Genomic DNA, 13,828 nt, shown 5'->3' on the forward strand with positions numbered 1-13,828 from the left:
TAAATGCTAATGCAAATCTAAACACAGGAAACCTGAACCTAACTAAACCTAAACCCTAAGCTAAGCTGACATGAATCCTAAGCTAAACAAGAACTAAACTAAAACAGAAACAAGACTCAAGAAGGCATGAACATTAACAAACAGTCAGGAGCTAAGAAGACAAACAGGGCAAACAAAACAAACTAAACAAACAAACAAAAACAAGGCAAAGGCACAAAGACAAATGGGCAAACGGGCAAACAGACAGAGTCAAACCAACAGGACCGAATCAAAGTCAAAATCCAAAAGCAAAATAGTCTCCAGTATGATCCCCAGCTGCCTTCTTTTTTATTTATATATATATACAGTATATATATATATATACGTATATATATATATATATATATATATATATATATATATATATATATAGAGTTTATGCATTTCCCCCCCTTTTTCTCCCTTTTAGCACATCCAATTGCCCGAATGTGTCATGCTTCCTCTCCACCAATGCTGATCCCTGCTCAGATTGAGGAGAACGAAGCTAACCCACGCCCCCTCCGACACGTGGGCAGCATGCCGTATGCATCTTATCACCTACACTTTGACGAGTGCAGTGCAGCTCAGCATTGTGTACGGAGAGACACACCCTGACAGCACTCTTTTCTCCTCTCTTGATTCGCAGGCGCCATCAATCATCAGTCCTAATTGCAGAATAACCTGAACATGATCAGATATGTGATGTTACAGTTTAACATTAGGAATCAAACTGTAACTCACAGATATACAGAATTTTTTTATATCTGTAGTTCTGTAGATCACCAACATATTATAAACTGGACCATCTAATCTTGGATCAGAAACAGATTATAAGAGATGATAAGAGAAGTTCTTTTGTGATCCTAAAATCTTAAAATTAAGTCTAACATAGTACTTAATCCTAATGTGTGTTTTAATACTACTACTTTAAACAATTGCTACAAAGCGTAGCTCTGCGAACCCAGTGTCCTGTGGTCGCTGCTACAGATAGCTGACTGTGCAGCGGGGTAGAAAGAGGCCGAGGCTGATTTATGTGCCAGAAGGTAATAACTGGCATTTATATGGAGCTCTGACAGTGCACGGGGGTTGTATATAATTGAGGATTATCTGCTGAAATTCTTTGGCTGTGCTGCAATGGAAATGATCCACCGGATGGCATATAAATAATCCTGGAGCGCCGGGCCAGAAAAAGTCTCCACTCCTGAAAGATTTTCCAAAACATGACAACTGTGTGTGTGTGTGTGTGTGTGGCTCTTTTATCATCGAAGACTGTTAAGTTTTTGAGATAAAAAATTATGTTGTCTAGGCTAAAATAAAAAAGACAGTGTTAGACATACTGTAATTTAGACAAACCATCAGACTTTCTATCATTGGTATATGAATATTATTCAGTTCTTGAGTCCTGAAACCAGTTTACAGAGTTAATGTTGGCTAAATCTACTTCTGTTCTTATGTGCTTAATCAGTTTTATGTGAAAAAAATCTTCTAGAGCTTCTAGGCAAAAATAAGGGCAGTTGTACAGGACTAGTAATCAAAAGGTTGCTGGTTCAAGCCCCATCCCTGCCAGGTTGCAACTGTTCGGCCCTTGATCAAGGACCTTAACCCTCAATTGATTACACAATATACACCGATCAGCCATAACATTAAAACCACCTCCTGGTTTCTACACTCACTGTCCATTTTATAAGCTCCACTTACCATATAGAAGCCTGCTCTCACCCTGTTCTTCAATGGTCAGGACCCCCACAGGACCACTACAGAACAGGTATTATTTAGGTGGTGGATCATTCTCAGCACTGCAGTTACACTGACATGGTGGTGATGTGTTAGTGTGTGTTGTGCTGGTATGAGTGGATCAGACACAGCAGTGCTGCTGGAGTTTTTAAACACCTCACTGTCACTGCTGGACTGTGAATAGTCCACCAACCAAAAACACCCAGCCAACAGCGCCCCGCGGGCAGCGTCCTGTGACCACTGATGAAGGTCTAGAAGATGACCAACTCAAACAGCAGCAATAGATGAGCGATCGTCTCTGACTTTACATCTACAAGGTGGACCAACTAGGTAGGACTTTCTAATAGAGTGGACAGTGAGTGGACACGGTATTTAAAAACTCCAGCAGTGCTGCTGTGTCTGATCCACTCAGATTGTGTGTAGATGTTTGAGGCAAAAAAAGAACTCAATCTATTATACATAGAATGAGTCTGTAATGTAATAAAAAGTGAAGAAGGTGAAAGGGGTGCGCAGACTTTCTGGCTTGACTGTAAATAGCATTGTCTCCAACTCAACAAACAGTCTATGTGGGTTTTACCCATCACTACAGATGATACAGACAATGTGGCTGACCAAACAGCACATACGTAGATCAGGCTGAGCTATTTTCTCTTTACCTGTTTTGTTCTACATGTGCTTTGATGTGATAAATCAAGAAGAAAAACAATGTGTCTATAAAACATATCTCACGCTGGCACAGACAGACACCAACATCAGAAGCATTTCATTTTGGGTTTCAAAGAAACATCACTACATTTGGAAACAAGCTGTAATTCTTTTATACAGCATTAACCATTTGTTCATTTGTTCACCACTTTGTAAAACCAGAACTGCTACATCTCTATCTTCTCTATCTTATTTTGCTTTTTATTAAGATATGTAGGTACCCACTTTATAAAGAAGCCTTGCCTCTAAAACAGTTGTCTGACACACGATTACAGCCAGAGAAAAAAATACAGCACCTTAAATTTACAGCATTAGGATTGGCATGATGACAACTGCTTTATCCTGGTTAGGAATGTGGTTGCACTGGACGCAAGGTAGGAACACCCTGGACTAGATGGCAATCGATCGTAGGACATGTGTAGATGCCCAGCCAGCCAATAGCACCACAGTGATTCGAACCCACATAACAGCAGTGTTGGGTTAGCTGCCAATGACTTGATTTTCAAAATGCACATAATATACAGTGGTGTCAAAAGTAATAACTGATTAATTTTGTTGAAATTATAATTTCTTCCCCCTTTGCATTGTTCCCATCAGGATATATCAAACTCCTCCTTTCATGGTACCCTTGCATGTGAAAGTGAAAGTGCACATAGCACACATCTGCTGCCAGCTGCTTCTTTATACCAGTCAGCAAGAGATTCTTACAGAGACCACAATTTCTATAAAAGTTGGGACAGTAAGCAAACTATAAAAATGAATTTGAAAATGTCTATTATATCTGTAATACAAATAATAGATATCTAAGGTTTAACTTAATCAACTACTATTGCTTTAATTTTAATTTATAAATATATGCTATTTCCTAATAGTTGACCTACCTGTGACATCAGTCCAGCAGTTGAAGCAGTTTAAGAAATGTACCTTCCACAGTTTATAATTAAAGGTTTTAGAGAATCTGAAGGAATCTCAGTGTGTAAAGGACCCTCGGATATATCTAGACAGTTTTACCAATGCTAGTCCCCATTCTGCACATTACTGGAATATGGGTTTGAAGTAAGAGAGTGCAGGTGCTAGACTGGCATTACATGCTATCAGTGTGCCGCATCTTTTTACCCACTAACAGAGAGCTGTATAGAGTAAGGACATCCACTTTAAGCATTCTGCAAATCTTCCATCTCTAGCCTTCAAGCCTCCCGATCCCTAACCTCAACCTCATTGAACCCTTTTAAGTTGAATTGTAACACTGATTGCAAGTCAGGCTTTCTCATACAACATTAGCGTCTCATTTTAAATGCTCCGTTGACTAAATGGGCACGAATTACCACAGACACACTACAAAAAATGTAAAGCGTGTAAAAAAGAATTTCCAGAAGAGAGGGCTATGGGGAGCTGGGTTCAATCCCCACTTCCACTTCCAGTCTTTGAGTTCTGCACATTTTCCAGATTTTCCAGTTATATCTACAATGGTTTAAAAAGGGCTAAGAAGAGAGAGAAAGAATAAGAGACGGTCTGCTATCCATCTTTAAAAAAATCAAAAGCAGATGACCAAGTTTCAGCTGTAGTAAAAAAAACAGAAGGGAAAGCCAGTCAGTGTGTCTGAAGGCTCTGCCATGTTCTTTGACCCTAACACCGACCCTGTGACCTGACCCTGCACCAAGCCATGTTCCAAACCACGGGTGCTGCAAAAGCAGAATGGAGAGTCCCGTGAGGTCTTAAAAACACAGACATTTAGCGCCCAGGCTCCTGTGCCCTGTTCTCTTACCATCTCTCCTCCTACTTTTCTACTATTTAAAGCTGCTGTATGTATTTCTGCTTTAATAAAAAAAATACAATTGCAGTCAGTGACAAGAAATCCTGATTCTTCTGTACTGCTGTGTGTTACCTATATTAATAAAGTCAATAATAATAAATCCGATTGCATCCGATTACCCTGGTTGCGCTTTGCAACCCTCCACTGCTGACTGAGGAGCTTCGCCCCCTCCGACATGTGAGCAGTACCGACTGCCTCTTTTCACCTGCACGTGGCGAGTTCATATGCGGATCAGCCTTGTGCACGGAGAGACACACCCTGATCAGCATTACTCCCCAACTCTGCGCAGGTGCCATCAATCAGCCAGCAGAGGTCGTAATTGCACCAGTTATGAGGAACCCTGGTCCGACTCATCCCACCCCTGAACAACAGATAATTGTAATTCATGTGGCCGCCCAGCCCAGCCGGATGGCAGAGCTGAGATTCGATACGATGTGTTCGAAATCCCAGCTCTGGTGTGCTAGCGTATTTTACCGCTGCGCCACCTGAGCAGCAAATTCATTCATTTTTACTTTTTCATTTTCATGTATTGAATACCACTGAATCCATTTTCATCTGAATCACTGAGCGCAATACAGTAATACATATGGACAGGATGCCAATCCATCTCGAAGCCTCAGGCCTCGCTTAGACATAACTACTAATGTCTTTATGTAGACCACCGACTGACCGATAGCACCGCTTGGGATTTAAACCCTGGAACCCAGCGGAAATGAGTTAGTGTAATTTATTACAGTATTAATATTAATACATACACATACACCGATCAGCCATAACATTAAAACCACCTCCTTGTTTCTACACTCACTGTCCATTTTATCAGCTCCACTTACCATATAGAAGCACTTTGTAGTTCTACAATTACTGACTGTAGTCCATCTGTTTCTCTACATACTTTTTTAGACTGCTTTCACCCTGTTCTTCAATGATCAGGACCCCCACAGAGCAGGTATTATTTAGGTGGTGGATCATTCTCAGCACTGCAGTGACAATGACCTGGATAACCAGCTGACCTTCTATTGTCATGTAGCCAACATGACGAGATCGTGCCGGTTCCTCCTCTACAACATCGGCCATTTCTCTCCATGGAAGCTACTCAGATTCTGGTCCAGTCACTTGTAATCTCACGGTTGGACTACTGCAACTCCATCCTGGCAGGTGCTCATATGTCCACTATTAAACCCTTGCAACTTATTCAAAATGCAGCTGCTCGCCTGGTTTTTAACCAACCTAAACACTGCCACATCACACCACTGATGCGTTCTCTTCACTGGCATTCTGTAGATGCCTGCATTCAGTTTAAAGCACTGATGCTCGCATACAAAGCCAAAAATGGACCAGCCCCAAGCTACCTTCGTGGTCTAATCAAGCCCCACTCTGTACCACACAAACTTCGAGCCACTAGTCTCGCTCGACTTGATCTTCCACCCAGAATTGGAGGAAGACAAGCAACAAGGCTCTTCTCTGTACTTGCACCCAAGTGGTGGAACGAGCTTCCTCTGTCTGTCCGAACATCTGAGTCTCTCGCTGTCTTCAAAAGATGATTAAAAACCTTCATCACCTCTTTACTAAGCACTTAAGCTGACATGTACTTACTAACTAACGCTCTTATTTCTTTCTTTCAAAAATTAAAATTCTAACAGTGTTACAGCAGATTTTTCTTTGCCTTTTGTCCACTTAAACCAGAGTAAGGTAATGTTCACTATGGAAGCACTGCTGTAAGTCACTCTGGATAAGAGCGTCTGCTAAATGTCGAAAATGTAAATGTAAGAGGAATTCAGAAATAATGTATTTCTTCCTCCTGATTGTGAAACTTCTAATTATCGGACAGTTTTTCCATCTGTAGTGAATGTCAATGTTTTATTAATCAGCAATGCACATACACAATGCATCTGCAATAGTGAGAGAGGTGCACTTCTGTGAACTCTTCTATTAACACATGATGACATATCAAAGACAGTGGAAATAGACGATCAGGCCATATTAAAACATCACTGCCCTCGGAGGAGACAACATGGAAAAGAACCTTCTTCCACATGTGCAGCTCATGCACTAAATCATACTCAGTACCAGAATCTCAGGCGCACATTACCAGTGTGTTAATTAAGAACACGTGCTCTCTTTAGCCTGGTTCATGATAGCACCGTGTAAATATTTACCCCGGTCGGCTCATGGTGAGGATAAAAGATAAATAAGTTGATGGTTCTCCTTTTCAAAGCGGTGAAGTTTTAGTCTTATGATTCTGTGCCAATCCCCCAAGGACCTGAAGGTGAGGCGTTTAAAGTTTTATTTTTTCGTTGCGGCCCAGATCAAATGCCAAGGTCTGTGTGTTGTATTTATTGTCTCCAAGTCTTCTATTTTCCTCCTAATAAATGACTGACAGACACCTCAAAGTAGGCAGGCAGCTTTTTTGTAGGGGACTTTGTATTTTTCCCCGCAGGTCAGTGAGGATCAGGCTTTTTTAACAGTGATTTGTGAACAGAGGAGAGAGAAGAGAGAACAGAGCTAATTGGTTTCATGTGTCGTATTATTGGTTGATTTAAATAATCACAGACACTGAGGAGTGGTGGGAGAATGACCCTAAACCTCCCGGCTGCTTATAGAGCTGTGAGAGTAGTAGACGGTAGATGGTTAAAGCCCCGTTAAACACACACACAGTCCTCTTAAGCTCATATCTTAACTCTAAAATTACCTTATGGTCAAAATGTTTTAGCACACTGTTTGGCTCCAGTAAAAAAATCAAAAAAGAATTAAGTAGGAACATATGATTTGATACTGCACAAGGCGTGGTAAATACACTGATTAGCCAGTAATTACACAATACAATAAGTATATACACTGATTAGCCATAACATTAAAACCATCTTCTTGTTTCTACCTCCACTGTCCATTTTATCAGCTCCACTTACCATATAGAAGTACTTTGTAGTTCTACAATTACTGACTGTAGTACATTTGTTTCTCTACATACTTTTTTAGCCTGCTTTCACCCTGTTCTTCAGTGGTCAAGACCCCCACAGGACCACCACAGAGCAGGTATTAAGTAGTCCAGCAGTGACAGTGAAGTGTTTAAAACTCCATCAGCATTGCTGTCTCTTATCCACTCATACCAGCACAACACACACTAACACACCACCACCATGTCAGTGTCACTGCAGTGCTGAGAATGATCCACCACCCAATTAATACCTGCTCTGTAGTGGTCCTGTGGGGGTCCTGGCCATTGAAGAACAGCATGAAAGGGGGCTAACAAAGCATGCAGAGAAACAGATGGACTACAGTCAGTAATTGTAGAACTACAAAGTGCTTTTATATGGTAAGTGGAGCTGATAAAATAGACAGTGAGTGTAGAAACAAGAAGGTGGTTTTAATGTTATGGCTGATCGGTGTACATAAGCAAATGAAGAGACCATACAAGTTTCCAAAATGTATTGGTATTTTAAAGCATTAAGATTTTCCTTCACTGGAAAAAAACAAATCAGAGCAGAAACTGACAAATCTAAAACCTATCAGATAAAAAACCCAAAGTATATCAAATGGAAACATAAAACTTAAATCTAAACAATAATAATACCGAGCCAGTGCTGATATATCCAAGCCCCATTTGATAAATAGTAACTGCCCCCAAGCATCTTACCTGTGAGATCTTTCTTCAGCTTTCGCATATCTTTTGTAAGATCTTCAAACTTGACTTGAGCAGCAAGGAATAAATCCTGAGGTTCTGGCAGTGGGAAAATGCTTTTGTCCGTCCCTGCGTCCTGGGACAAAAATATCCACTATATGTAAGTACTTAACAGCTTGAGTACAAATAATAATTAGTTTTTTCACGATTCAGAATTTACTGATCAGTAGAAGTACCTTATCTAGGTTACGTAGATAGTACGACACCACATAATCCACCAGACTGATGTTATTATCCTGTAAATGGAAATGAATAGTTTGATGCAGCGGTACACATAATATTGCCTGCAGTTTGCAACAATCATACCTCAAGTATCACTAAAGGAAACAAGAAGATACATTAATGACATCATTTATAAGCACACATCAGTCACTGCTCTGCGTTCAGCCTGATTGCAGGTGAAAGCCATCACTGTACAAGTGCTTTGTTTGTACTTATAAGCTGGATTTATACAAAATCATCTCTTGTTTTAATTCTCCTTCAATTCTCATTAGTGACTCATCAGTGGTAATGCGCTGCACCTGGGAGAGCCCTTTAAATACTGTTCTCATGACGCATTGACATCTGCTTGCTCTGCTTTTGTTTTCGCTAGCTGAGATATCTGCATTTTTTATCTTTTTCTGTAACCACCACCTTTTTGACCAGAACCCAACAGACAAATCCACACTGGTTGCAAGATGTGTCAGTTAAGAATTGTTGCTCTGGTCCTTTTTAAATGCCGGCTGGCGTATACAGAGCTCCTCAGTAAAAAAAAAGTGCTGACATCTGAGCAGGAGGACACTTAAGATGCCAGCCTCGCTAAGCATGCAGGTGTGACTGAGGCACAGACATAATACCAAGCAAAATCAGTGAGCCATACAGCAATAGCCCAACAAGAACCATATTTAAAGGGCTCTCCCAGGTGCAGCACAGTCTGATTAAACTGGCTACCAAAGATTGTCTTCTTTACCTCCATGCCACCTGTAGGCCATTAGTGACAGGAAAGATGGACATGATTCTGTAGTCTAAATGTGCTGCCATAAAGGATTTAGGGTTGGTTTCACAGACAGGGATTAAGCCTAGTCCTAGACTACACAGCATTTTTAATGGAGATTCTCCATTTAAAGCAAAATGTAGTCCTGGACTAGCCTTAATCCCTGTCTGGGAAACCAACCCTTAATGAATTTGATTGGGGACAACTCAGAAACAGCAAGTGGTGCTCACAGGCAGCCATGATGTCTACTTACTGACCTGCCAACAGGCCAAGACTCAATGCCAGAGAATGTTAAGGCTATTGAGTCTGGTATGGATCAACTTAAATGCAGATTTTAATAATGATGATAGAGTGAACGTGTCACAACACAGGCCAATCAAAGTGCACATGCTAATTCCAATTAATTATTTTCTCCTAAATCATGTGGACGGCTTGGAACAAGTGCATCGTTTACTTGCAAAAGAGATGACATAAGGATGCACTGTAGGGAAATCCACCTGGTACCAGATACCATAGTACTCAATGTCTTGTGGAGTCCATGTCTAGGCAGGTCAGATCTGTTTTGACAGCATAATAGGCATTATTAGGCATTGAGTCGCTCAGGTGGCACAGTGGTAAAACGCCCTAGAACACCAGAGCTGACATTTTGAACTCACCGATTCGAGGGGACCTTATAACTGATGCAATTACGACCTCTGCTGGCTGACAGATGGCGCCTGTACAGAGTCGAGGAATAATGTGGACAGGGTGTGGCTTTCTGTACTCAAAGCTGATCCACAAATAAACTCGCCTCGTGCAGGTGAAAAACTGCAGTCGGCTACTACACACGTTTCGAAGGGGGCATGTGACTCGCGTTCCTCAATCAGCAGTGGGGATCAGCATCAGTAGTGAGGAAGTGTAATGCAATCGGGTAATTGGATATGACTAAACTGGGAGAAAAAAAAAAAAAAAAGCAAAATAAGGTTGTGTGAGGTTGTGTGCATACCCTGCTTTTAACGTCCTTCAACTTAGGAAGAATTTCTAGGCCAAAACCGTCAGCCTGGCCTCTAGTCCTGTTTCCACCATTCATGTAATTTCCAAAGGCTAAGACAAGACCGACTATGTCTTTGAGGCTGTTGCCCTCCAGGAGTCGCTGTAGAGTTACACAAACACATGTATAAAATGCAACTCAATAAAAAAAAATCAATGTAACAATGTAAATAAAAACACAAAGCATTGATTTAACAATTATTTAATCAAATACAAGATATTTAATGTTGTAACCACTGTTTTCTTACTTATGCTTATTCTAAATTGAATGGCTTTAACATATTCCATGTTTATCGTTGCGACCACGCATAACATTATGACCACTGACAGGTAAAGTGAACAACACTGATTATCTCATCACGGCACCTGTTAGTGGGTGGGATATATTATGCAGCAAGTGAACATTTTATCCTCAAAGTTGATGTGTTAGAAGCAGGAAAAATGGGTGAGGATTTGAGTGAGTTTGACAAGGGCCAAATTGTGATGGCTAGACGACTGGGTCAAATCATCTCCAAAACTGCATTTCTTATGGCGTGTTCCCGGGCTGCAGTGGTCAGTATCTATGAAAAGTGGTCCAAGGAAGGAACAGTGGTAAACCGGCGACAGGGTCATGGGTGGCCAAGGCTCATTGATGCACGTGGGGAGTGAAGGCTGGCGTGTGTGGTCCGATCCAACAGACGAGCTACTGTAGCTCAAATTGCAGAAGAAGGTAATGCTGGTTCTGATAGAAAGGTGTCAGAATACACAGTGCATCACGGTTGCAGGGCTGTTTTGGCAGCTAAAGGGGGACCAGCACAATATTAGGAAGGTAGTCATAATGATATGCCTAATCGGTGTAGTTATGAGCTCGAAATATTTTCCCCATTTATGCTTGATAAAACCTTTTATCAGCCCAACAGTATTGGCTTCATAATGCACCACAGGTTTTTAATGGGTAAATTGTCTGGACTGCAGACAGGTATGTCTAGCACCTGCACCTGCTGTAGATGCAGCGATTATCTATGTTTACCTACAAGGGTTTTCTATAGTATTGTAAGCCCATGTGAGCCCACTTCTGAAACTGTTAATAATGCTATGGACTGTAGAGGGTGATCTCTATATTTCTTTGCAGTTGTGTGTTGACAGCTGTTTCACACAAGTCTTCACAAAAGTCTGTTAACTATTTACTTATTTACCAGTGAAAAGTTCACTAACAGTTCTTTGATCATTCCATAAACTTCCCAGACTTACACTGCCCTGTGTCAACTGTTTTGGAATGTGTTGCAGGCATCAAACTAGCAGTTATCATATATTTACATTAAAAAGGTAAGACTATCAAAGTTAAACCTGTGTTATGTATTTTAAATTAAATAACTATATCAAGCCTTTATTTTTTTTATTTGTATTTTACCACAGTTTTAGAACCTGTGTTACTTGCTACATTAAAAAAAACAACTGCTGTTGATATAATGTGCGATTTAAACCATTACATTAAATACTGTATAAACTATGATATTGGCATTAAAATCTGGTAGTCCTGGCTGGAGGTACATACCTTACACACAGTGGACATGATCTCTACTTTGCCATGGATGGAGGATATACAGTCCAAAAAGGTTGCCTGAAAAATGATGCAGCTAGCTCGGCCAGCAAAATCTGGAATCTGTGACAGCTCGTACAGAAACCTTTCAAGAGATGATAAAATATGTATATAAGAACAAGGATCCTTTGTTTTAGCTTGCATACTGAGATAAATACATCATGTTGGTTTGTCTATATACCAGATTTATCAATATACCAGTATACATGTTATGGCCAAAAGTATGTAGACACTCGTCCTAGTACTTAAGTGTTTCAGCCCCACTTAATGCCAACAGGTGTATAATATCAATTGTATAAAGAAAGGTATGCAGTACAGAATAAAACTGTGCCAGATCAGGTCCATTAGGATACGACTTGACGGGTTTTGTGTGGCCTGCACAAAGCCCAGAGATCCCTAAACATAAGTAAACACCTCTGAGATGAACTGAAATGTTGATCGTGTTGATTCTTCTCTAACGTCTGTACCTGACCTCACAAATGCTTACATTTCAAACACACCAAAGTGGAGTGGAGGCAGTTACAGCTACAACTCTGTATTTAAGCCCATAGATTTGACATGGAATGTCCAACAAGCTCATAGTCAGGCATCCGTGTACAAGTGGACATACACTGATCAGCCATAACATTAAAACCACCTCCTTGTTTCTACACGCAATGTCCATTTTATTAGCTCTACATGCTTTGTTAGCCCACGTTCATGCTGTTCTTCAATGGTCAGGACTCTCCCAGGACCCCCACAGAGCAGGTATTATTTAGGTGGTGGATCATTCTCATCACTGCAGTGACACTGACATGGTGGTGGTGTGTTAGTGTGTGTTGTGCTGGTATGAGTGGCTCAGACACAGCAGCACTGCTGAAGTTTTTAAATACCGTGTCCACTCTATTAGACACTCCTACCTAGTTGGTCCACATTGTAGATGTGAAGTCAGAGACGATCGCTCATCTATTGCTGCTGTTTGAGTTGGTCATCTTCTAGACCTTCATCAGTGGTCACAGGACGCTGCCCACGGGGCGCTGTTGGCTGGATGTTTTTGGTTGGTGGACTATTCTCAGTCCAGCATTGCTGTGTCTGATCCAACCATACCAGCACAACACACACTAACACACCACCACCATGTCAGTGTCACTGCAGTGCTGAGAATGATCCACCGCCCAAATAATACCTGCTCTGTAGTGGTCCTGGGAGAGTCTTGATCAGTGAAGAACAGCATGAAAAGGGGCTAACAAAGCATGCAGAGAAACAGATGGACTACAGTCAGTAATTGTAGAACTACAAAGTGCTTCTATGTGGTAAGTGGAGCTGATAAAATGGACAACGAGTGTAGAAACAAGGAGGTGGTTTTAATGTTATAAGTACTGGACTAGTAATAAAAAGGTTGATGGTTCAAGCCCCACAACTGCCAGGTTGCCAATGTTGGGCCCTTGAGCAAGGCCCCAACCCTCAATTGCTTAGACTGTATACTGTCACAACTGTAAGTCGCTTTGAATAAAAGCATCTGCTAAATGCCGTAAAAGTAAATTTATAAACTACATTGCTAAACCTCTTATTCTAAATCCATGGTAATTATATGAAGCTGGTACATGCCACTGCTATAATATAGGCTACATTTCTTGAGAAGGCTTTCCACTAGTGTTTGGAACATGACAGCATGGATTTGCATCCATTTAGTCACAAGTACATAAATGAGGTCAGGTAATGAGGAGTCTAATGCACCAGCCCATCACTAGTGGGGCACACTTCATACACAACTGGTCGCGTCTAAGGGAGGGTCAATAGAGACTGCTAAAGCTGTCACTTTGAGAATCTGTAAAAATCGGACATTGTTTGATGTAAAAATTGATGTGGTGGCATTACATGCGACAGAAAAAGTGTGTCCTAGCCTGCTGCCCTTCTCAGCTAGCAGGGGTGCTGGGCATGTGGCAGCAGTGGGAATGTGTGAGGACAGAGTTGTTGCTCACCATTGACATTGCACTTCTTGTAGGTTTTGAAAGCTGTTATGTTTGTTAAAGGAAACGTATCAAATCACTTCTTTATGGACACTGGAGATCTGACCAATTAAAATAGGAACGTGTTTTCCAAACTGTTGCCACAAAGTCTAGAACAAAAGAAAAATCTTTACAATGTCATTATAGCTGCATCATAAAGAATTTTATTTCTTCTTCAGCCCAAACCATCTGAAACAGCCCAGATCATTATTCCTTTTTCATTAAACTTTATAGTTGGCACTAGGTTGGCAAGCACTGTTTTCCTCACAGCTGCCAAACACATATCTATCCATCAGACATCCAGATG

The 13,828-nt window shown here is 41.0% G+C and overlaps 1 protein-coding gene across 1 annotated transcript in view; it reads right to left on the minus strand.

Moving 5' to 3' along the window:
• Positions 1-13,828, minus strand: part of LOC134325657 (formin-like) — a 102,310-nt gene that overhangs the window by 29,440 nt on the left and 59,042 nt on the right. Inside the window, exons 10-13 of the mRNA XM_063007903.1 lie at positions 11,489-11,618; positions 9,911-10,057; positions 8,129-8,188; positions 7,908-8,028 (exon numbers count right to left, since the gene is read on the minus strand). Of these exons, the coding sequence (XP_062863973.1) occupies positions 7,908-8,028; positions 8,129-8,188; positions 9,911-10,057; positions 11,489-11,618 (458 nt within the window). The remainder of the gene's footprint in view (positions 1-7,907; positions 8,029-8,128; positions 8,189-9,910; positions 10,058-11,488; positions 11,619-13,828) is intronic.

Source organism: Trichomycterus rosablanca, chromosome 13, assembly GCF_030014385.1.
Source record: "Trichomycterus rosablanca isolate fTriRos1 chromosome 13, fTriRos1.hap1, whole genome shotgun sequence".
Taxonomy (NCBI): domain Eukaryota; kingdom Metazoa; phylum Chordata; class Actinopteri; order Siluriformes; family Trichomycteridae; genus Trichomycterus; species Trichomycterus rosablanca.